At 36.1% G+C, this 22,289-nt stretch overlaps 1 protein-coding gene across 1 annotated transcript in view; it reads right to left on the reverse strand.

Annotated features, from left to right (window-relative positions):
* The window catches only part of GluProRS (Glutamyl-prolyl-tRNA synthetase), a 162,211-nt gene that overhangs the window by 13,823 nt on the left and 126,099 nt on the right, over positions 1-22,289 (reverse strand). The window contains exons 21-28 of the mRNA XM_083118804.1: positions 21,468-21,677; positions 18,332-18,484; positions 16,047-16,164; positions 15,408-15,547; positions 9,210-9,336; positions 8,438-8,505; positions 4,851-5,024; positions 1,706-1,866 (exon numbers count right to left, since the gene is read on the reverse strand). Coding sequence (XP_082974930.1) covers positions 1,706-1,866; positions 4,851-5,024; positions 8,438-8,505; positions 9,210-9,336; positions 15,408-15,547; positions 16,047-16,164; positions 18,332-18,484; positions 21,468-21,677 — 1,151 coding nt within the window. The remainder of the gene's footprint in view (positions 1-1,705; positions 1,867-4,850; positions 5,025-8,437; positions 8,506-9,209; positions 9,337-15,407; positions 15,548-16,046; positions 16,165-18,331; positions 18,485-21,467; positions 21,678-22,289) is intronic.

Here is a 22,289-nt window from a genome sequence, read left to right on the forward strand (position 1 = left end):
TTTTCTTCATAGTGCCAGTGAAATAATTGTAAGTATTTACATTTCTACCCGCATTTAGATAAGGTGAAGTAATTCTCAATACAACATTTTCAGGTACAGTAACATTATCATTCCTTGATTCATCTTCCCCAAGGTATGGAAAGGCATTGCACACATATTTGGAATGTACCTCCACTAGCATCCAAAATTTTATACCAAATTTTTCTGGTTTGTTTGGCATGTACTGTGTAAATCTACACCTCGCTTTCTAAGGAAACAATTGTTCCTCAACTGTCAGATTTTGTCCCTGGAGTGTCTCCTGAGGACACATTGTCTAGAAAACATGATTACAAACTGCAGTGTTCAAACGTAACTGAGTACTCACTTTCTCCTTCTTATCAGCTTCGACAATACGCAACTTATATGGGCGAGTTTAAAAGAGGAAGGAAGAATAGGGGGTGGAAACTGTAAGTGCAACGTTCCAATCGAGAACTGGTTTTCCATTGAAATACATTAGCCAACGGCGCTTCTAGGTAGAAACACAAATATTTCCATTAGTATTATTTCTTTTTGTAAATAACGCATAGCAGTAATAATGTACTGCAAATTTTAGGAAAAGTCACAAAATTTCAACGCACGAAGAAAAAGGTTTCTGTACAAAGCAGAAACTGCAATTTGAAAAATGGTCAAAATGACCGGCTTGGCGTTTCTAGTGTTAATAATATTATTATTATTATTATTATTATTGATTTGTTTTATTTTACTTCGCTTCTTGTTCCACGTTTGGCTAATTTGCAAAGATGGGGATGAGTGAAATGATGAAATTGATGAATGGACAGTCACAAACATCCATGCCCAAGCCAGGATTCGAACCCGCCGGGACCAACATTATTATTATTATTGTTGTTGTTGTTGTTGTTAGTAGTAGTAGTATCAAAGATGTTATGTAATCTTGATCATACCCTGCATAATTTTGAGCCTCCTAAGCCTACTAGCTGCTTTTAATCATAGAAGTATTAATTTGATCACAGTTTTTTTGTTTCAATAGCTCTAATAATTACTTTCACTTTCTAATGACAAAATTGGCTTTTTATGGGTTCATAATATGTGAACATTTCTAGCATAGGGAATATTAACAAGTAAAATATACATGTTATGAACACCAGAATACACTTATTTATTGAGTCAGTCACATATCCCCAAGTATATGTACTTATTGAATTTGATTGGATGGGCAATCTGGTGGGCACAGGGATTTTTGCGCTTGCCAATCTGTGCCCACCCCTGTCGCCGTCCCTGATCAGACCTCCACACAGGCTACGCCAGGACGTGAATCTCCAAAAGGTACCTGCATAATGGGCACCAGGAATGTCGGAAGGTCATACTTCTATTGCCAAAAGTGTGATTTGAAATACCAAAATTGAGAAAGAAGCAATGTTTTCGAAACCAATGAAAAAAATCTAAACAAAAGAAAAATCAAAATTTTTTGGACATCGCCACCCCCTCCCCCTACAATAGTAACAATGAAATTAAACTTTACTAATTGTTAATTACATACCTCTAGACTCATGCAGAACTCAAAACATGTATCTCTGATCATTATCCAAGTTACAGTATGTTAAAAAAGTAACATAAAATGAGAAAAGGCTGCTTGTGACACCCCTGTCACAGACCATCCTTTAAGGGTTAAAGAAGAAAAAGTAAATGCACCCCAAAATAATCTTACCTTGCAAATAAACTCTCTTGAATGGTGTCCAAGAGTTTTGTGATATCTTGTACAGCTGAGTTTCTTCTGTATGTTACTTTCTCTCCCGTGTCCCTACGAACAGCAACAAGCTGGCTCTTTGCCAGATCCTTAGGTCCAAGCTCTATCCTGATGGGCACACCCTATTCACAAAGAAAGGGTTTTTAGAATAAAAGAAAGTAGAATATAGAAAAAAAAAGGAGTGAAATTTGTATAAGCATTAGCATACAATTGAAAGAGTTTATCTCCAAACTGAATGCATTTCTGTCAATGCAAAACTTAAGAAATTTTGAAAAATGAGCTTCAATGTCAACGAAAAAATATAATTTTCTTGCATACATGCTACAAGGTAAAATAAAAGTGGAGCAATAGAATCACAGAATTGCAATCTAAGATTGAAATTACTTCACTGGAACAAAAAGGGGTTGTTTTATTTTTTTTAAATAAGAAAATTGAATTCTTCAAGTTGTATTTGGCAGAAATTGCTCAATTACAGTAAATGCAATACATGCTAATAATAATAGTACTGGTACAATTCTGAGTGTACAAAAAATGAAATTCCATCCCAAAGAAAAGTCACTACATTCAGAACTTGTACATTTAGCATCAACATTTTCAGTGTGAGCTGATTTGAAAGACTTTCACTTCACATATTTTGAAACCTAACATTTATTAATTCATTAATTGACTGGGGTCTTCCAGTCTTGTGTGTTTGGTTTTATGTCCTCTTTATGCACAGATAGGCTAATCAGGACTGGATCTACAGTTTAAAGTGAGATCTGAACCACTATGTACCTCCACAGGGTATTGAACCCAGGACCCCTTGATAACAAGGCGATGATGCAATCACTGCACCATCGGGTGGCCCTAAGGACATGAGCTCTAGTCATTGTTTCAATGGAAGTTGGCTGCTACCTAAACAGGGTGTAGACAATTTCATACAAAATTCCCTAACTTTTCCAGAACAAGAGACAAATTTTTCCGGACCAATTCATTAGAACAATTCATCTATTTACACATTTGTACAAGAAGGACACTACATTTTAGCAAAATACCACACTTAGAAACACACTAAACGAAGTTAAAAGTAATAACAAGGAAAACTGAACACAAATTGACTGTTGAGATTGGGGCATCAGGGGTGAGCTTTTATGTAATACTTACCATGTACTGACTAATGATAAAGAACAAAAATTATAAAAAAATATAATTATAGCATAAATAATACATAATTATCATAAAATTATTTAGTAATATATGTATTTGCATGTGCAACTGAGCAGCGATAGCTCAGTCATTAGGGCCTCTGACTACCATGCGATAGACCCAGGTTCAACAGAATATGTGCACTGTCTTTACTGTTGACAGCAAAACCTCAACGCTTACCTCAGCCGCAAGTCACAGCATAACAGTCTGCTCTTTTTTATAAATGCTACCAACTCATATCATAAAAATAACACAAGAAAAATTGATAATTTATATGTCAGATCAATGCTAATTAGCGAAAGTAAGCTTAGGTCATGGTTGGCAACACTTAAGAATGCCAACATGAACATCGCCATTTACACGTAGCATCATTCCCCACCTAAAATAAACAGCCAATAAGATAACGCTATATTATGGTAAGCGAGGGAGAATTTCTGTGCTTTAATGTTATAGTATTAAACTAGGTAAAAAAAATAAAACTGATTTTATAAAATAATTAATATTTGCCTTGCACACAAAATGATTAAATAAAGGTTTAGTTCACGGATTTTTTAAGAAGACTAAATTATTCAATCTTGTCCATTGTTGATAAATATCGATATTAGGAAGAAATCTATGTAATATGTGCTTAAACAACAACTTTTTGCTTGAAAGATAGACATAATCCTAGCCATATTGGATCAAGAAAATAATGAAAACGTCGTTGCATATACTATTCGGGATAATTATTAGCCTATAAAATCTGAATTACATGTTGCAAAAATATGCAAATAATATAATAACATAAGATAAAACATCGATATATACATGAATTATGAAACACAATTAAGTATAAGTAATTTAATGCAAGTTATTGACTTGAAAGCATGTGATTAAGATATATTCAAATATACGATTGAAATTTGGCTAACATGGCAATCGTTACATATTATTTCTAATATGTACCAAACACAAACCAACAATTGCAGCAACGAAGTGGTAAATGCCAATAGCCACTTACTGCAGTAGATTTCTAGTTGAAAATAGTTCAAAATATGAACCTTTTCCTAGAGTAGTTAATATGCAATTTCTACCATAAGCTGGTAATACTAAGTATATCAAACTGTAGCATAGTTTGTCCACAACACATTTACAATTTCTTGGTTGCCGTGTTCTTCTTTGTTCAAGAGTCTATTTTTAGTGCACTTCCACAAAATAATGATTTTTCCAGAAATTTCCATAGCAAATAATGCAAATTTCCATGACATTTCAATTCTAGAAAAGGTTAATTCCCTGACTTTTCCAGGATTTTCACACTGGTTGACACCCTGCTAAACTACTACATAATGGTGATCTGAAGTGCAAAACTTGAGTTTTGTGTATGGTGGGTAAAAAAGTTAAAACATGCAATTTGTTTGGTGGAATTGTTGCTACACTCAGCAGAAGGTGCACTTGAAAAAGACAGAGTTTGCGGAGAAAGCAATTCAACAAAATATTGTGCACATTAACCATTGTCTATGTTTCAAGACAGCACCCACTCTCTAATCTTAGAGGCCTCCCCAATGGCATCGTGGTAACGTCGTCAACTTGTAATCAAGGGGTCTCGGGTTCAATACCCGATGGAGGTACAAGTGGTTCGGATCTCACTTTAAACTTTAGGTCCAGTCCCGATTAGCCTTTCTGTGCATAAAGTGGACTTAAAACAACAAATCAATCAAATCTAATTTTAGAGATTTTTCTTTGTTAATTAAAGTTCTTTGTACTGCCCTCTGGAAATCACTAGTGTATGATTTACTTGCCATTTTGGTTATTTTATACACTCTTAATACCATAACATTGCCCCCACCTAAAAAAAAAATAGATTCCAAGCATGTTATGAGAACAATGCTATAAATTGAAGCATACTACAATCTCCACAAGAGAAACAATAGTCTTACTTTACCTTCAGTTCCCAGTGGTTGAATTTCCATCCTGGTGAGTAGTTGTCTCGGTAGTCACCTTTCACCCTCAGCCCTGCTTCTCTCAACTCCCTTTCAAGCTGTTCACAGGATCTCTGAAGGTTATTACGGTCATCCTCTTGCAAATTTGCCGTGATGCCACATTGAACAATAACAACCTATTGTAAGCACCAAAATAATGATACTATAAATGTTGTAACATAAATCAAGCTAAAAATTAGCTTTCTGCGATAAATATTGATGATAATTGTGATTTAATGAATTCTGACAAAACTTACTGAAAAGTTTGAAGAAAATTGTGGCTCAACCAGAAATCCAACATGGGTCTTTGGCATTCTATAGCGATGCTTTACCACTGAGCTAATAAGCCAACATCTCCACAATTTTCACAACTTAAAAAACACCAACAATATATAAGAATTGCACTCTGCATCCATAAGAATTGTGCAATTAATGTAGTCTTACTGAGTCCCGTTGATACTGAGATAGATTTTTGAAAATCGTAAAAATTAAAAATTGTCCTCCATATTGATTAATATTAATGAGTAAATCCAATTATATGCATCAATTTACCAGTTTTGCTACAAAATATTCAAGAATTACAACAGAATATTAAAATAGTTTTACATTTTGCAGACCCCACAACATACGAAAACTCTGGAAAAGTCTGTTAGTAAATAAATTCTAACCGATACTATTGGATACCAATATCAAATGTATTCACCGATACTGATATATCAGCACTGGTATCAGGTCAGCTTTACCAGTTCAGTATATTTCCTGTGAAACAGATAACTAATACAACATCAATACTATCAATTAGTTGTTCCAACTCTAGCAAAAATATATTGTGTGTTTTTTGGTAATGAAAAAAACTGAAACAATTGAGGGGCTTAGTGGAAAAATGGCGTATCCCGCATAATTTTCAAAATCGAGATAACAACAAATTTGGATTTGTGCACCATTAATCCATCTCCTGACAAACTTTCACAGTTCACTTGCATACCACATGGGTTGTACACCCACATTAATGAAACAACAATTGTCTTTACGACAAGTTGAGTGGAAAAATGACCTATCCCCTGCCAACGCCAGAAAGTTAGTGGAATAATGACCTATTCCCTTTCCTTATTATCGCAATGAAGCATGTAAAATGCATTGTGGTCTGCCATTGGCTACAAGCCAGGTAATCATCCATTCGTGGTCACTCTTGCATTTTACTGTTGAAAGTAAACATGGCAGCTGTGCGAGACGATGCGAGTTGTTCCAGTCTCGTGTGCTCACCTGTAAAACCACGGAAACAATAGAAGAAAAAAAAAGAAAATTGGAAAGACAATGAACGTAACCACAAGAGGAACACAGGTAAAACGTATGTTGGACGTACAGGTAAAGAGGTACCAAACAAAGCACGTAGTGATGTGATGTGTTGCAGAAGTGAATGGTGCCGGTACATGGATAGACTCTTGAGTCAAAAGATAACATGTTCCTTTCCTTTTATAACATGGACAACTTTAACAAACGAAATGTCTATCTTTTTAGTCTGATCTGCAGGTCAGCACGTGAACGCCTTTACCGGACAGACAGGAAAATTCCAAATGTTCCCTGATGTGCTAATACTTTCCATTACCTTCTGTGTCTGCCCTCTGGAAAGGAAGTCGATGTGTGTAAACCAGCATTTTGCATGGCATCACTGAGCGTACCGCTCGTTGGTGAAACACAAGCAAGGAAGAAAGATTCGTTTGCAAACAAATTGCATTCACCACCAGAAGATGGTAGAGGTAAACATTACAACAGGCCACATGCTATTGCGCAGGAAGAATTGATTATTGTCAGGAATCACATCATGTATTTCCCAAAGATACCGTTCGCACTACAGTAGGGCTTCAACCCCAGAACGCTCATATGTAGTTGCAGTGCAGTCCCTGCAGCAGATGTATTATTTACATGTGGAAAAGAGCAAACAAAAGACTATAACTCCAGTGAAGTTACACACATACCGACATGTATTCAACTATGAGTTCAACATTGCATTTAATATAAGATGTAAGGGAGTTACTAAAGATATATCTGCGAAACTTACTTGTAAATGTTCTATTAATTTCAGAGGCCACCAAAATTAATAGAACATTTACAAGTAAGTTTCCCGGATATATCTTTAGTAACTCGCTTACGTCTTATATTATCAACCGCGTTCTTTATTCCCCTCAACATGAATTGCATTTAAAATGCCATGCACAGATACATGCAAAACATGTGATTTGATGTAGCATGTAGAACCTAAGCCACCCGAATATGAGTTGCATCTTTGTAAAGCCGAAGCTGCATATCAGTCTTTGAGGAACGTCAAAAAGAGTGCCAAGACGTTGACAGCAACACAATAGTTATCGCCATAGATCTTGAACAAGCACTTCCAACGCCCATGATCAGCACGAAGACTGTGTTCTACCTGCGGCAGTTGTGGACATACTGCTTTGGAATCAATTTCTGTCATGACAATTCTGCGGTTATGTGTGTCTGGCCAGAATCTGTTGCATCTCGTAGTAGTGAAGAAATTGGAAGCTGTATCCTCCGAGTGATGACAAACCTACCGGAATATATTCATAGCAGGTCTAATGTAATAGTATATACCTAGTGATTCTTGCGTTGGACAAAATAAGAACTCAGTAATAATGGCCCTGTGGATGTACTTGCTGGACATTACTGATCTCAAAACAATATAGCATAGGTTTTTGGTCCCGGGCCACACTTTCCTACCATGTGATGCAGATTTCAGCATCATTGAGAGTTCAAAGAGGAAAACACAATCTGTTTATACACCCTCACAATGGATAACGCTAATAAGGAAGGCAAGGAAAAAGAATCCCTTTACAGTAATGAAAATAAACACCCAGGACATGAAGGCAATGTCAACCTTACGGTCACTTCTAACATAAAAAAAAAATTAAAAAAAAATAGACAAATCTTCAACATGAGACAAGCAATATGCATGCGTTTCACGAAAGGCAGTCACATCATCCAAGTGCGATACATGTACTCCGAATGTGAGCTGTGGAGTAATGTGAGTTTCCAACGAGGAAGAGGGCAGCCGCCATCCTTAGGGCAAGTGGTGTTGAAATGTAAGTATCCGGAAGGAAGGGCTATCCAGAAGACTAAATGTGATAATATCATGACAATGTTGCAATACATTCCACCCATTTACCACCAGTTTTACACAACTCTGAAGTGGAACACAGGGGAAGCAAGTCAAGTATGTGGGGTCATCGAAGGTATTGACGGCAGTGATATCAAGTGATACAATCATATGCACTTCCTCACAAAGGAATTGACGTAAGTGTGTGTTGATTTGCAGTACAATATTACAGACATTCCTTTACATTGTAGTGCTAGAATTGTGTAACTCTCTTGTATATTAAAGTGTTGGTGCCTTGAAACGCAAAACCTCCTTTTTCTTGAAAACATGCTAATGTGGGATACGCCGTTTTTCCATTAAGCCCCTCAATTGTTACTATACTTTATTTTACTCATGCTGAAAGCTGAAACTGATGTGTATTTACCACTGCTGTATGCTTACCTGAATGTTGGAAACCCTTGGTGGAAGAACCAGTCCTTGATTATCTGCATGCACCATTATCATAACGCCTGCAATCATAATCAAAATAACTTACATGAACAGGTAAAATTTAAACATGGACTGCCATATTATAAACAGAAAAAATTTTCTCCTGGCCAGACAATGGTATGACTGAGATGCAGCAATTGGATGGGTTAGTATAATCAGCAATCAGAGTTTCCAATCATTTTAGCCAAACAAATTCCCTGACTTCTCCAGGCAATTTTAAAATAAATTTAAAAATAAATTTACACTAATTGTGTGGTGCTTTAATATGATTTTTATGATATCTTCTTCATTTCGAAAATAGCCTGTAAGAAGTTAGGGTCTCACTGACCCATAGAATAGCTGTTGGGCACTCATTTGAAACACCTTCGAGCAAAAACAAAAATGTTTCCCACAAAACTAGTTTGGAATTTTCAGATACTTATGAAATGAGGCATCACCAGATGGCAGAAATTGTAACTACCACTAACAGGGAGCAAAGTTGTGACATGCCACCATCTCTATCCTAGCTGCAGGAATCTGAGTCACTAAAGACAGTGTGATCCTTCATAATTAATTGGGCAATAATAATAATAAAGCAATGTAGAAATAAGAAACTTTACCTACACAACACTTTAACAGTGCTTACTGCACTATACCATGAAATATTGACAAGTTATTTAAGGTATCATATCCTCTTGCCCACTGAATAATTTCGAACATGCCACTTAACAACTGTCAAACATACCTATAGTCCTTGTGGTAAGACCCCAAGAATTCTGATAGACATATTTTTTCTCCTGTGTTTCTGGGTCATCGTACACAATTTCAAACATCTTGGAGAAATTCTGTCCCAGATGATGTGAAGTTCCACCCTGTGAATAAAATTGGGCATTTTCACTATTACAAAAGAAGGTAATAATCCACATCACAAGTCATTAACATTGAAGTAAACAGAAGATACAACACACCTTATTTTTGTTAAATCTTTTGAATACACCCGAGTTCTTCAGGAATGGCAGAGGATATCTACCAACACATTATGTACGATAAACACATGCTTTAAAAGGAAACATTACTGATAAAAGTCATGTGAGTAGCCACGTTGACTCTCTAAGAGCAACTACAATTTCTTTTTATTGTGGTAAAAAATAAAACATCTGGCAACTTAAATTTGGGACTCCTCTCTCTATAATAGTAGCTTACCAATTTATATTTTATTTTGTTTACTTAAATTCAGTACACAGCTATTTTATGAAAAATAAAAACTCTTTGCTCAGAACAACAATATTGACATTTTCTTTACAATTTCATTTGAATCTTACATTTCTACTGCTAATATTTTCCTTAAGACAAGGGATATTTATGACTCAAGAGACATAAAATGTGGCGAGACATTACTATGCTTAAAACAAGCAGTTCATTTTATCTGAAAATTTGATTATTTTTTATCTATTACATAGACTGGATTGTGGCAGTGGTCAACTGAAATTAAGAGACCAAAACTAATCAGATTTGAAGATAAAAATGACCATTTTATTATACTCCTGTGTTTTATTAGTCCTTTTTGCAACTGTTGAAGACTGAAATATTAAAAACTATTGTGTATAAAAACATATATCATGTCCCAGAAACACCAGGAAAATGAAGTTCAGTATACACACAAACTAAAGGTATGTTAGTATATGATAATGAATTTTTTGAATACTTATAGGTTGTTCCTACAGGATGCTCCAATTTTATTGGACAGTACTGCTTTGCAATCTCATAAAGATATATCATTCTAGAGTATATAATTTTCAAGAATAATGATGGTGATGATTAACTTGATTTATTGAAAAATAACACTAAAAAACTGCAATAGTAACACCCATATATAAAAATACATATTGGTGTAAAATACTAGATACAGTCAACTCTCGATTCAACGACCTTTCACAGTTCCCGGGAAAAGGGTCGTTATTGGAATTTGCACCAATTTTCTGCTTAAATGGAGCTCAAACGGACACAAAGATGCCTAGGAGATGGCAACACCATTTATCCTGGTAGTTATACAACCTGTTATGCACAGGACACGTGTTGTGAGAAGGAAAATAGAACATGAAAACGTTTTCACAATAAATAATTTAAAATAATGTTACTTTCTTTCAATTGTGCACAGTCGTTGCTTTTCCAGGAAATTCTTACAATTATAGTTCATGAGAAACCCGTTTGCACCGAGACCTATGGAAAGGAAAACAATCTCTCACTTATTGCAAGCGAAACTTGAAGAATCTTGACACCAGTCACACTGGTGCCAGCAAAAGTCGGGAGATAATCGGGCAGAATGAATGTTGGATTTTATAAGGGTCTACTGGAGCATTGTCTGTTACAAGATTAACTGGTAAGATTAGATCTCTCGGGAGAAACAACACAACCTTTCTAGGCACCAGACAAAAAAAAAAAAGGCGGGGCTGTAATTTTCGTTCTGGTTCCGCCATGTAAAATACATCGCAAAAAAAAAAGCCACGTTTTCTTTGCTTCAACCAACTTCATTCACCCTCCCCCCTTCCCCATTCAAGGGAGCAGTCCAAACTCCTTACTTGACTTGCAATATAATCCAGTGTGAAAAAGGAAACGTGCAACTTGTGATCTGTTTTCACCCAATGTGTATTCTAGGACATGTCATTAAACAGCATCGCAGTCGAAAGTCATTTAGGTTTGGAATTGAATTTCTTAAACTGTATATTTAGTCCCGATTAGCCCATCAGCATAAAATGAACTGAAAACAAGCTTTATGAAACTGCGCATTTTTACATGGTAGATCGTTATTTACTCTCACTTAATAGATGATTTAATGTTGGATTTAGGAGTATTCTCGATGTCAAACATCCACTCCTCCAAAAGTTTTCCCCCTTGAATAATGTCTTTTTAATCGATCTCAGCGACCATTCCTACATTGAGCACTCCCCCATCCCCACATGAATGGTTCTGAAGAAAAGCGGATGCGAATTAAATTTACAGTTTTGCTTATCAGAAGGTGCAGAACATGAAGTTATTTTAACTCTTGTTTTCCTTTCTGGAAATCGAATTTCATTATCGTCAAATCAAAACAGCTTTGCGAAATTCAAAACAATAACTTTTTCCTTTTCGCTGGATGAGTCATTGCTGTTATTGGCAAGCAAGAGCTTTGCAGATGCTAGACAAAACACTGGCGCCAGCTGCATCGTAAAAACAAGGAGACCGGCTGGAGCAACAGGTGGCGGAAGAGAAAAATCCCAGCATTTTAAAGATAATGCAACTGTTGAAGACGGAACTTTTAACAGCAGTGTAAAGAAGAAAGAAATGACCCTTGCTTTACGTTTTACCATGCAACATACAATAATATGGGTAATATTTCCTATGCAGACAACAGCATAAAAAAAAAAATCTGAATTCTGCAATTATCAACATTGCCGTGCACACCAGTGGCGGAGAATAAGCTGGGAAAAGGTTTTTTTTTTTTCCCCTCAAGAATATATCCAGAACTGGTTGCCCCATTTTAGACGTCAAAGGAAAGGAAGAGGAGTGGTTCCACCCTAGCCTGTAATCAGCCCGTGTGCACACACGAGCAAGAAAATCGACCCTCCTACCTTTTGCTGACAGGAAAAAAGGGAGAAGTCAGTCAGCCAACGGAACACTTTTTTGGCAGATATTACGACACAATTAGGAAACCATATGAAGTGGGAAACGGGAGTTATGATAAGATCGTAAGATCGAAGTAAACTTTTGTTAAAACCTGGATGACAACGCATTAACCGGGTTGACGATCTTTAGTTCGCCTATGTGGCTTTGATTATCTCTAACAGTTTCGCTTCTTTATGAAGTGTTGCAGAGAACAAAGAACACATTTTGAATGCAAGCAGTTACTGGAAGTTGTCGGCTACAAGGCCGAGAGTTGCTCACTCACGGGAACCTACTGAAATCTAGGTCAGAGCTAAGACAGATGGGCCAGACTTCCAGGCGCCACGCATCTGTATTTTGGAACATTCCTGCGATCTTATCTCTCAAGGTGGTGTATTATCGATAAAAGAACTTGACCTGTCATACACATTGGCAAAGACTGCAAGTCCAGCAGTCATTTCGGGCTGCCCCCCCCCCCTCACTCCTCACCTGCGAGTTTTCAGCAGCTCTTAAGACAAGGAAAGGAAACAAGTCAAGGTTGATTTAAAATAACATCCAAGCACATTTGATCTTCTCTTCTCGCGTATCCAAGAGAAAGCGTGGCAAATCAAGCCTGGCATGTTGGGTAGCAGCCGTCGGGTGCGGGATAACATTGGTGCGCTTGAGGGAGGGGAGGGCAGAGGTCAAGTGCTATTGGATATCACTCAAGCATGGTGTGGTGGTGTCTATTTTTAGTTCAGATCCAATTGTGAGCGGTCGAGCGCTTGTGAAGGGAATGAGTGGAAAAAAAAAACAATGCATTTTTCGGCCGATTTCCTTCAATTTTTTAACTTTTTTTCCAAATTTTTTCTAAATTTTTCACGGTTCGCGGGAAAAGGGTCGTTACTTCGAGGGGGTCGTTATACCCGGGGTCGTAGAATCGAGAGTTGACTGTATATTTATACAGTTTGGTCCGGTCCAAAAAATATCCCCACCTAAAGGTTTTATTGAAAGCACATGAGAATGGAAACTAACCTAATTTAACCAATAATTTTGAAGTTTACTAATAGAGAACTACCTATACTTTGTCATGGGAATCCGTGGAGCAAGACCATGTGGTAGTGAAGGGTAGAAAGTGAGTGGGCAGAGCAAAGCAGTGCGAGCTGATGCAAATGGATGGTAGCTGCATCTGCATTTTTCCCTCCATGCCCTCGCTTCCACTCTCATGCGTTAATTGGTCGAGTCAGTACTTGTCCAGCTGCATGTACACATGCAAGAAAATTACTCAGGGGTGTTGAAATAAAATTGTTTAGCAGAAATAAAAAGAAGCACAACCATCTATAACATTGCCATCAAATATATACGTAATAAAATACAATTCAATTCTTGTGTATGTATGATGTAATTCACATCTATTATCTGTGTGAAAGGATGTCAATAATAGGCATTCTTATCTACGGTCAGCAGTTAATTGATACTTGTTTCTAAAATAAAAAAAAATATTGGCATTCTTATGACATTGAAACAGATTTAAGTTGAAATATGTGAAGAAATAAACAAATATTGCAAGTGGGGATATTTTTTTGGACCAAACTGTATATGTTATGTAAATTCATGTATTCCTATTCTGCAGTAATTTATTGAAATGTATAGACACTGATGTCACCTTATCAGTTCTATCTTAGTTAGAATAGTATAAATGGATGAACTGCATGATTGAAAGCATGCCAATACATATTGCTCTGAGATTCTAAGGGAAATAAGATTTACAGTGAAACCATGACTACATGATTTTCTTGGACTTGAGGCTGGAAAACTTAAAAGATGAGGAAATATAAAATACGGGATAGAATTTTAACACTTTTGCTGTACTGGCACCAGAAATGTACACATGCATAATGTAAGGAACTATAAATCCTGGAATGCACAAAATGGGTAAGTAGGCTAATCGGGACTGGACCAACAGTTCAAAGTGAGATTTGAACCACTATGTGCATTTGAACCCCTACATTAAAAGGTGGTGATATTACCACTATGGCATTGCAGAGGTCTGTCACCACACTAATGCATTGTTGTAGGAATTTTTAACACTCTGAAGTCAGTTTTCTTGTTAACCACTTGCCTGACACATTATTTTCCCAAAAGTGGTCCATATTTTACACATTTTTTTTATTGCGTGTTTGTAATGTACCGATATCGGCAATTAAGGAACAGTAATGAAATTTTCATTTTTGGGGTCAAAAAAGGTTACCAAACTATTCAAAAAACCTCCATAATTATTAACCCGAGTTAACTCGTACATACATGGAAAGTACTACAAATGTTTCAAAATAGCATATAAACTGTGGAAAATAAAATGTCTTCACATTTTAATGTTGAATTCCAGAGACAGATCCAACAGATGAAAGAAAATCTTTGTATAGTACTTTTTGCCACTCTTCGTTGGTGTGGCGTACGAAGCAAGATGCTGATCAACACCACCCATTTTGCATTGTAATCGACCACCACTCGTGGTTTAAGTTTTGCTTTCTGACGTTGTGTTACAATCATCATTTAAACAGAATGGATGGTTGACAACAATGTCACATCCTTTTTATCTTTCCATTTCATGAGTCACTTTGCCACATTGCAACCCTACTTCTTCATCTTACTTCAATTTGACTGTTCTTAGAGCCTGTGGTACATCTTTCCTACTGCGTTTTAGTGTTCCAAATACATCAGTCTTTTTTTAAATGAACAGATCTGCAAGTTCTGGTGAGTTATAATAATTGTCCATTGTCAAACAGTACCCCTTTCCCAACAAATGATATACCAAAGTAAAGATTTTGGAAGGCGACTGTACACCACCACAACTATCTGTATCTGTCTCTTCAGTACACACACTGTCCACTGTTGTATCACTTCCACTCAGGTCCATTTCCTCCTCCTCCTCCTCTTTACTGTTTGTAAGCTTGTCGTCTCTCATCTTGTCATTCTTCACATGATGGAAAACACTAAAACATGAACAGAATGTATTCACACTCACTCACTACACTCACACAACGACCACAAGTACCACTGGAAAGGTGACAAATACGTAGTGTCATAGGGAATCCGGTAGATGGCAGCAAGCTATCTACACCTTCCATCTAGTGGCCAAAATGAGAATTAACACCTTTTAAAGCTCAAACGAGTCTGTTCGGGTAAGCAGAAAAGTGCACTGCAGTTGCACGATTTTAACGAGATAACTCGGGTAAATAATATGTAAAGCAAAAACAAATTCCGAGTTAACTCGGGTTAATCAGGCAAGTGGTTAAACACACTTCATACCAAAATTGTTACATACCTGTATTCCCCTCCCACTCGCTGCAACAAAAGCTTCCACCGTGGTTGTGTAGTCCCCTCCAGCAAACTTTTCTTTCTCTGTCTTTTTTCCCTTTATCACTGGCACTGCCAGAAGATCCGTATAGACCTTGGCATACAACTCTGGATAAAGAAGAAGATAAAAGGAATTTGTGATTAACCTCAATGCAGACATTACAGTAAAAATCCAATAAAGTATAGTAGTATTACAGGAATGCAAGGAATAAAGGATAACACATATATATCACTGATTACAAAATTTATATTTTATTTTACTTTGCTTTTCTGCCATTTCTGGCTAATCATGAAATTGACGAAGTTATTGGCGTTATTTCAAAAGTAACAAGTAATGGCAAGCAAATGTTAACCTCCAAATTTTATATTTCCACCATAATTGTAACAATTAGATAATTACTTAGACGTAAGCGAGTTACTAACTTGTTCCGCAAAACTTACTTGTAGAGGTTCTATCAATTTTGGTGGCCTCTGCCACCATCCACTTGGGAACTTGTTGTTTCACTGCTGGGCTGGCTTCTGGTTCGCAGAACAAGTTAGTAACTTGCTAACGTCTAATTATTATCAACCACTCTTTTATGAACCATGAACATAAATAATTACATACCTAAAATATCATAAACTTCTTCTTCAGCCTCCTTGTAGTCAGCAAAAGCAGTGTGGCCTTCTTGCCACAAGAACTCTCTGGTTCTTAGAAATGGTTGTGGGTGTTTGAATTCCCATCTCTAGAAAATATAACACAGAATATGATAAAATAGGGTTTGTATCTAGCATAGTCTTCCACCACTGGTATTGTCTTAGAAGATTCTACACTTAACAAGGAACACAGGGTAGGCAAGAATAATCAACTTATACGGATCAACCTGCATTTGGCGACACAACATCCAACAAGAACCTAAGTGAGATGCAGAGCAACCAGTAGATCAGACAAAAAAGTTTAAATAGCACAATTCATATCTCATTAAAAAATAGAGAATGAACTGACAGCAAACTTGAACATGGAATTATTTATCTTTGAAATAAAACAGAAACATTCATCCATTTGGGATATGAATGGTAGCAGAATATAGTGATACAGTATGAACTAAAACCTAACAGATTTGGCCAGAAATCCTTCTCGTACCTAGCAGCGGTAACCTGGAATTTACTCTATAAAAAAGGAAAGTTAAAATTTGTACTTATGTATGTGAGTATATTGTTAACATTTGTACTTATTAACTTGTTAACAATATACTCACATACATAAGTACAAATTTTAACTTTCCTTTTTTATATTTTGGATTTGTGAGTAACACGCGACTAACCTACAATATGGAATTTACTCCCGATGAAGGTTAAACTCAGTACCAGCAAAGCGCAGTTCTGCCGTCTTCTACGTTCACATGTCTATAGATTCTAACTCACAGTCTATATTGTTTTCAGTGCTCTCCCCATCCCCTCCCCTTCTCTACATATAATTAATAAAAAAATTCACCCTCCTTCCGCAAACAGTCAATTCCATATCCACACCCAAACATCCTTAACTTCCGATTTCTTTTCAATATATACACTATGTATGATACTATAGAATATTTCACAAACCATGTATACATATTAAATCGTCTCATTTTCGTTAGAAGTAGTATTATTCTATAGGCATGTTTACTACATAGGGCATCAAGCCATTACTTGTATTAATAATGACTAAATGAAATATTGTACAGCTTAAATGTAATCCTATTAAGATAATAATATAATAATAAATAAAAAAATAATTGGGAGAAAATCAGAGTACTTTAGAGGTGCTTATCTTTCCAACGCAGAGAAAGAAATAATAGTAAAGTAAAAAATAGCACTGTTCCTAAAAAAAATATTTGAAACTAACAAGGATATTAGTAGTCCTACATACAGTTCTAAAGTAACGGAACACAAGCTGCGATGTCAATGTCATATTTGCTGCCATTAGTAATCATTAAAGGCAGGAATATTTCTGTTTTTGACAGAAACACGAAATGTGAAATAACACGCGGAAATGTTCATTTTTCATGTTTTTGAAAGGCGTGAGGTAGATTTTCCTACCATGTTTTGTCACAAAATGATGCAAAATGAACTGCAAAACATGAAATTAAATTTCAATTGACCAGGATTAAAACCTATGGCACTTTTATGTACTTTGTAAAGGCACCAATGCAGCCATAAAAAAATGTTTGGGTAACAGTTTCAGTACCCACCACTTCTTTCCTTCAACACTCAATACCTTGATAATACCTATGAGAAGCTAATTTCTTTGATGTCGTTTGAACCCCGTGCCATAGCTCAGAATCAAGTGTCCTTCCACAACAAAAGAGGGGAAGTTGTCCATCAAAATAAAACTACAAATCCTAAGTGCAAAAAGCTTAAGAAAACTAGAGAAAGACTCATCAGGTAATTGACAAAAATATGTGATAAATGAAACAGACAATGGGGAATTGCATATCTTATTTGCTCGATTTTTTAAAAACCAGATGTCAGAAAGATGGAAAAAAAGCTGATAAGCTAAGTGTCCTTTACAAGTTGCATGAAATTCACAAGAGAAAAGTTTTTGGAAGAAAAACTTACAACATTTCATGAACTAGAATGATAAGACATAAATGTATTATTTTTATAATCTATATTTACAATTATTTATTCAAGTTCTAAACAAATATTGTTGCAATCTCTAGCATAAAAATTATGATGCAAATTATATTAATTGAATCAAATAAATTATAATTCAGAAGAAAATGTTCAGATGATTTTCACATCAGATGGTCACAATGACCATTTTTCACTTTCAATGTAGACTGCTTCATAAAAAAATTGTAACAATGTATCAAACATGGGATTCATTTTACTTTACCTCTCAATAATGAATATAAAAATTAATTTACTTACTACAACATTGTTCCATTGATTCAACTTGATAGGCAGATCTCTATGAGACTGAATCCATTTGGCATAGGAAGGATACATAACTGTCTCGCTAGTTGGCCGAATAGCAATTGGTTCTGCAAGATCTGAGTCACCAGATTTTGTCACCCATGCAACCTGTAAAATGATTTGTTTTGTTAAATCTCAAAATCAATTGGTCACGAAAAGCACAGCTAGAAACAAAAGTGAAGTTTTAGATTTTTATTAACTTTGCTTCTTTCAATAAAATATCACCTCTGTACTACTTGTGAAAAAATATATGTTAATTGCCTATAAGTTCTGTTATTTTCCTGCACTATTCACAACTAGCTGTTTTGATTTTTTTAGATTGATAGGCCATTATTTTATTTTTCTTTGTTGCAAGAATTATTAAAATGATTTGTAATTGTCTATGTTAACACAGTGTTTGTCTAACAAACTTCTGATTTTTATGAACACAATGTTACTTCTGTGACATGTTTTTAATATATTCTTGATGTCTTTCAAGATGTATCTACTGAAAAAGATGGATGTTTGAATTAAGGTAACATTCAGAGCGTTTCAAAAGTGTGGTTTCACTGATCATTGAAGCGCCCATATCTGTCTGACCACAAAACAAGGGCTAAACATCCTGCCAGGTATTCTTCCTAGCAATACTTTCTAGCTTAAATTTGCCCCTGTCAAAATTCATGTGGCTCACAAGTAAAGGGTCACTTAGGGTGAAACAAGTTGCCCGGAAATGCATATATTTTTGGAAAGTACTCATCTTAACTAAGGTTCAGGTGAAGTATTAGGGGCATTGGGTCGGAGGTTAAGGAGATAAGGGGTCTCAAAGTTAACATGGGAGTGTAGGAGAAGATCCTAAAATCAGTCACCAACTGACGTTCAAGCATTAGTGATTCACTCCAAACATTGCCCCTAATACTTCACCTGCACCTTAGTTAAGATGAGTACTTTCCAAAAATATATGCATTACCGGGCAACTTGTTTCACCCTAAGTGACCCTTTACTTGTCAGAGGGACCGGAGACCTTAAGGTGCGAGTAACTTTATGGCCAAGGTCCTTCGAGACATTTTTTTTACTTTGTCCCAAGCAAAAACATGGGGTCAGATGTCTATCCAAGGCTGCTTCTGGAAAGAATACTGTATTAATTATCAAAAACAAAGATGAATACAAAAAGGAGAAAAGGCAAAGGTTTAGAAGTTGAATCTTACAGTCAAAGTATGATTTCCATTTTCTGGTTGTGGGTCCACGCACTCTTGAACCATACCATAGTGAAAGAAATATGATCAAGATCATGCTCCGACTGCAAGGTTATAAAAGAACAACACCCACTGACAAGAGGCTAGGTGGGTCGCAGAGCTGTTAGATCATCTACCCAAAGATTGAACTCCACTTTCTCGCATGACAGTAAGATGACCTGCCGAACTCAACAGTCCAGTATTTAAAGATTTTTAACCAATCTGATTAATAAGGAAAATAAACATTATAACAAATTAATATATTTGATAAACTTCACACACATTTCTTTTTGTAATTCCCACACTTCCCTAATTAGTATATATAGTATTACATGCTTGCTTAATTTGAATCCCTTTCCTACCTCATTAGATTAATAGTGATGATGAATGTGTGTTATTCACAATGATATGCTCACGTAGAGAGTTGATGCTTCAACCAACTTTTCCCTCCAAAATAATATGAACATGCTTTTGTTTCAAGTAAAGGAGAAAAACTGACCACAACATATTGATAAAATAGTAATTCTAATCAGTTACAAAATACAATTACCTTTTACAAAAAATTCTCAATTTTTCATATCTAATATGTATAAAATAATAATAACAACTAGGGGCTGGGACTTTATGTAATAACATATTTTTTATTTGGCATTGGATTGAATACTGGGATCAGATTGTTACATATCTGATGAAAATCAGCCATAGACGAAATTGATAAGGAATATTTTGACACACTTTACCAATTTTGCAGCTTTCAATATTCTCGTAATAAGACATATTTCTGTATAATTTCGTAATTGTCTTGTATATAATTGGTTATTTTATAATTTATTCTTCATACGCTTAGCACAACAGTAGCAGGATAAGAAAATTACGGATGAAGAAATTAAAAGCAGATGCCATCTTTTCTTACCAACTAGTACAAAACAATAACACCCCCCCCCCCCACACTTTTTATCCTGCCAACAATTTATAACCATGTGAACATTATTGAGGAAAAACCTTCTCCGTCAATGTTGTGGTCATGAGAACTACTGGACAGGAAGGGAAGTAAACAAGTTTCAATTGTTCTCATTTCTTTACCTATTTTCACTTTTCACAATAATCAGTCAAAAGTAAGAGTTACATACATTACATTACAGCCCCCACTCTATTGGCAATCAGATATGGGAGTTTCAATATCACTTGTCTTTGAGCTAGGAACATATCACTGTGTAACAGTGAAAGTGAATAGAATGCCATGAACAGTAAGTTCTGCGGCATGCATTGTGAAACGGAAATGTGAGAGTTTTTCTGCATTTTTCTGACATATTTTAAATTTTTAACAACATATTTTTCAATTTATATGACATAATTACATACATATTTTACAGTTTTATAGGACATAAAGTCTTGGACGCTAATAATAATAATGGTACAATGGCGTTTGTGGGCCAAGGCCTACCTACCAACTGCCGGCCTCACTCCCACATGCCTCAGCGGTTACTGGGTAACATGTGGTCAGCATGATGAACCCCCATCGTTGTTGTTGGTTTCCATTACTAGGCTACGCTACTCATTCATAGCTCCCCATTTTCCTCATGATAGTGTGTAGCCACTGGTCCCATACACTGATCAAAATCTCAGGAGAAAAGTTGTTACGGTTCACCCTTGAGACTCGAACCAGCATGCATCACGTAGTCGAGCCCGAAGCCTGACACCTTAGATCGGACGGCCTCGGTGCAGGTCATTTAATATGTTTGGTAAGGAGAAATTGCCATTGTTATGGAATCATTAAAACGAAATTCCAAAGTAGTATGTTAAGGAAATTTTGTGTTTCCCAGAAAGGCATTAACAATGGTAAATTTACAGTCTCCACCAAAATACTAAAAGGTACAAACCTCTGGGGAGAAGTCAGCAATGTGTGTCTTCTCTCTTTCAAGAACACGGCGGGAGACAAATATCGGGAAGTAGCAGTTCTGGACACCAAGTTTCTTGATTTCAGCATCAAACCAGCCTTGAATGGATTCCCAGATGGAGTATGCCCATGGCCTTAGTATGTAGCATCCACTGACATCATGATACTCTATCAGCTCACCCTTTGTAATCACCTGCACAAATGAAAACACACACAATCTAATGGTTCTAATGATAAAGGTCCAGACAGAGTATACAATAAAACCATATACAATATATAGTTCCCTATCCTGCATACATTTGGGGAAAATATCCAAGCTGTTGTATGCGAGATGAATGAGGGTAAACTCTACTAAGTGGAAAAATGATCGTTTTCACTTGTGGATTTATTAAACCTTCAGCAATGATATGAAAATGTTTCATATCTCTGTATTAATATGGTTCAATTTTTTTAAAAAAATCAACAGAATAAAATATGATGGTTCTTACACCTCCAAATGATGATATATAGAGGAATGCATATTTTGTTTTTCACGGAAACATGAAATGTGAAATAACATGCTGTAATGTTCATTTTTCATGTTTCTGAAAGGTGTGACGTGCATTTTCCTGCCAAGTTTTGTCACGAAATGATTCGAAATGAACTGCAAAATGTGAAATAAATTCTTAAGCCTCGGCTGGATGTTGAAAGAAAACCAAATTTCTAGGGTGTCGTTAGTTCCGTTCTAACAACAGTACCAAGGGAACACGAGGGAGGCGCTGACGTCGCTTTCAAGAAATTCTCCTTCTTCCCAGCCACAAACCTC

The sequence above is a fragment of the Lepisma saccharinum genome, chromosome 3 (genome assembly GCF_977018435.1).
Source record: "Lepisma saccharinum chromosome 3, izLepSacc3.1, whole genome shotgun sequence".
In the NCBI taxonomy this organism is placed as follows: Eukaryota; Metazoa; Arthropoda; class Insecta; order Zygentoma; family Lepismatidae; genus Lepisma; species Lepisma saccharinum.